General features: G+C 33.1%; 1 protein-coding gene across 1 annotated transcript; it reads left to right on the top strand.

Annotated features, from left to right (window-relative positions):
* Positions 1-646: 646 nt before the first annotated feature.
* On the top strand, positions 647-1,759 carry LOC107667478 (olfactory receptor 52Z1-like). Its single transcript, XM_016459147.1, has 2 exons — positions 647-664; positions 812-1,759. The coding sequence occupies exons 1-2, from the start codon at positions 647-649 to the stop codon at positions 1,757-1,759; spliced, it is 966 nt and encodes a 321-aa protein (XP_016314633.1).
* Positions 1,760-3,696: the final 1,937 nt, after the last annotated feature.

The following is a 3,696-nucleotide window of genomic DNA, read 5'->3' as shown; positions in this document are numbered from 1 at the left end:
GTGCGAAAATTATATTAAATATTAGAAGGTTTTGGGTGATTTAGAAATCCCGGCCGGTCGGGCCAGATGTTTTTAGAAGATGTTAAAAAAGAGGACATACAGTCACCCTATAACTGCCAAATGGATATATTAAGAGACAGTAAGTGTTTAATCTGTTTCATCAATTCTGCATGTGGGTATTTATTTATCTTAAAAGAAAGTAGTCTTTAGAGAGCTTGTTAAAATTGTTTTCATTTTATGTTATCAAGGCAATTACCTTGAGACCAGTATCCATATATAGCAAACCAAATCAAACCTTTGCAAAACACTGGAAACATGCAAACAGAGAACATGGTAAGATTTCAGCTGTTCTGTAACTGAGTGCTTTATCATCTACAGACTTCCTTTTGTGACAATTTAAGTTAATACAACTTTCTATACCTAATTATTTTTCTAATAACTGTCCAGTAACAAAATCCAATTAAGAGACAGTAAGTGTTTAATCTGTTTCATCAATTCTGCATGTGGGTATTTATTTATCTTAAAAGAAAGTAGTCTTTAGAGAGCTTGTTAAAATTGTTTTCATTTTATGTTATCAAGGCAATTACCTTGAGACCAGTATCCATATATAGCAAACCAAATCAAACCTTTGCAAAACACTGGAAACATGCAAACAGAGAACATGGTAAGATTTCAACTGTTCTGTAACTGAGTGCTTTATCATCTACAGACTTCTTTTTGTGACAATTTAAGTTAATACAACTTTCTATACCTAAATATTTTTCTAATAACTGTCCAGTAACAAAATCCACATAACTGTATATCATTCAAGATGCAGCCACTGCTGAAGAATGAGTCCAGTGTCTTAATATTTACACTCTCTGGTCTGAATGAAACAATGGAGAACAGATATGTTTTGCTATCTTTCACTGCACTGTATTATCCCCTGATGCTCTTTTGTAATATAACTTTAATTATTACTATACTCTTACATAAGAAGCTTCATGAGCCAATGTATCTGTTTATATGTAATCTGTGTGTAAATGGACTTTTTGGCACTTCTGGATTCTACCCTAAATTTATGTATGATTTATTAGCCCATGATCATGTAATTTCCTATGATGGATGTATGATTCAGATATTTGTCATTTATTCATCTCTTATGTGTGACTATTCAACATTAACGGTAATGGCATATGACAGGTATGTGGCAATATGTAGGCCGCTGGAGTATCATTCAGTAATGACAAATCAGAAAATTCTTAAATGTATCCTTTTCTGCTGGCTAACTTCATTTATTTGCATGTCTTTTCTAATTATGTTAATATATAGACTTACCTTATGTGGCTTTACTATTGAAAAGTTATACTGTGAGATTTGGGCAGTTGCAAGACTTTCTTGCTTTTCTACAACAGTAAATAATGTCTTTGGGTACATTGTTATTCTTACATACTTTGGAGATGCAGTTTTGATATTTTTCTCATACATTTACTTAATCAGAAAGTGCAGGAAGTCAATAGAAGGCAGACGCAAATTCATACAAACATGTGTACCACATCTGCTTGCACTGATCAATGTGACAACTGCATTTATGTTTGATGTATTGTACAGTCGTTATGGTTCAAGGAATGTGCCTCAAAGTCTGCGTAATTTCATGGCTCTGGAATTCTTACTCATACCACCGATTTTAAATCCTCTTATTTATGGTCTAAATCTGACAACAGTACGGCAACAAGTTATTAGAATGTTTTTCAAGAAACAAGTCAGAATATCTGAATGAATACCACCTCATCTCAAAAGATCTGAGGCTTTCTGTGTTTCACAATGTTTGTGAAACTAAAAAAATCTAAAAGAAGAATCAGTTTTAGATGTTTAGAAGATTTACTTATTTTGTTGCTGAGAATATACAAAGATAATAAGCCACAGGAGGTTGTGTGATTACAATGATTTTACCTATGAAGTGAAGTAGAGGGCCTTAGCCACAATAAAATCTCTGTACTGCACAGCCTTAACACAAATGTTCAGAATATATATATATATTCCCTAACCCTACCATTCAAAAGTTTGAGATCAGTAAGACTTGTAATGTTTTTTAAAGAAGTCTCTTATGCTCATCAAGGCTGCATTTATTTGATCAAAAATACAGAAAAGAACGGTAACCTTGCAAAATGTTATTACAATATAAAATAATGGTTTCTAATTTAATATACTTTAAAATATAATTTAATTATATGATGCAAAGCTGAATTTCCATCAGCCATTACACCAATCTAAAGTGTCACATGATCCTTCAGAAATCATTCTAATATGCTGATTTATTATTACACTCTAAAAACAAAAGGTTCTTCAGTGGTTCTTTGGAGTGGTTAAGGTGCTATATAGCACCACTACCATAAAACCTGTAAGCCCCTGTATAGTTCTTTAAAGGTTCTTTAACTCTCTCTTAGTCTCTTAGTTTAGTTGGGGAAAGGGTTAAAACAACATTAAAATACAGTCTATTTCTTGAAGATATAATGTTTTTTTGCCCCCATAAGGAAATATTCCAGGGTCAAACCAAAGAACCGCTTTTACTGCTATATAGCACCATTTTTTTTAGAGTGTAGGATTATCAATGTTGGCAACAGTCGTGCTGCCAAATATTTTTTGGAAAACTTCGATACTTTTTTTCAAGATTCTTTGATGAATACAAAGTTAAAAAGAACAGTATTTATTCAAAATATAATTTTTTTCTAACAATATAAATCTTTGCTAACACTCCTTATCAATTTAACACATCCTTGCTGAATAAAAGTTTTAATTTCTTTCAAAAAAAGAGAATACAAATTTACTGACCCCAAACTTTTGAACAGTAGTTTATATTGTTAAAAATATTTATATTTTAACTTAATGTTCTTCTTTTTAACTTTTTATTCATCAAAGAATCCTGAAAAAAAGTATCTGATAAACACAACTTAGAAGATAGCACCTTTTGTTTGAACCCACCCATTGCTCATGTGACCAAAAGTATTGGAACAGATTGACTTAAACTAGATTAAAGTGAATAAGACTTAATATTTAGTTGCAAATCCTTTGCTTGCAATAACTGCATCAAGCCTGTTGCATCACCAAACTTTTGCATTCTTCTTTTGTGATGCTTTTCTAGGCTTTCACCACAGCCTCTTTTAGTTTTGGGGGTTTACTCCCTACAGTCTCTTCTTTAGCAGGTAAAATGCATACTCTATAGGGTTTAAGTCTGGAAATTGACTTGGCCAGTTTAAAACCTTCCACTTCTTTCCGCTGATGAACTCCTTTGTTGCTTTGGCACTATGTTTTGGGTCATTATCTTGCTGCATGATGAAGGATTTCCCAATCAGTTTGGTTGCATCTTTCTGTAAATTGGCAGACCAAATGTTTCTGTAGACTTCTGAGTTCACTTTGCTGCTGCCGTCATGTTACATCATCAATTAAGATTTATGAGCCCGTCCCAGAAGAAGCGATGCAAGCCCGAGCCATGACATTACCTCCACTGTGTTTCAGATGAGCTTGTATGTTTGGGATCATGAGCAGATCCTTTTTTCTCCAAACTTTAGCCTTTCTATCACTTTGGTAAAGGTTCATCTTTGTCTCATCAGTCCACAGGTTTCAAAAAAATATTAAGCAGCACAACAGTTTCCAGCACTGATAATAAATCAGCATATTAGAATGATTTCTGAAGGATCATGTGACACTGAAGACTGG

The sequence above is a fragment of the Sinocyclocheilus anshuiensis genome, unplaced genomic scaffold (genome assembly GCF_001515605.1).
Source record: "Sinocyclocheilus anshuiensis isolate Anshui unplaced genomic scaffold, SAMN03320099.WGS_v1.1 scaffold1843, whole genome shotgun sequence".
Classification (NCBI taxonomy): Eukaryota; Metazoa; Chordata; class Actinopteri; order Cypriniformes; family Cyprinidae; genus Sinocyclocheilus; species Sinocyclocheilus anshuiensis.
This window is presented reverse-complemented; position numbering and strand designations above follow the sequence as displayed.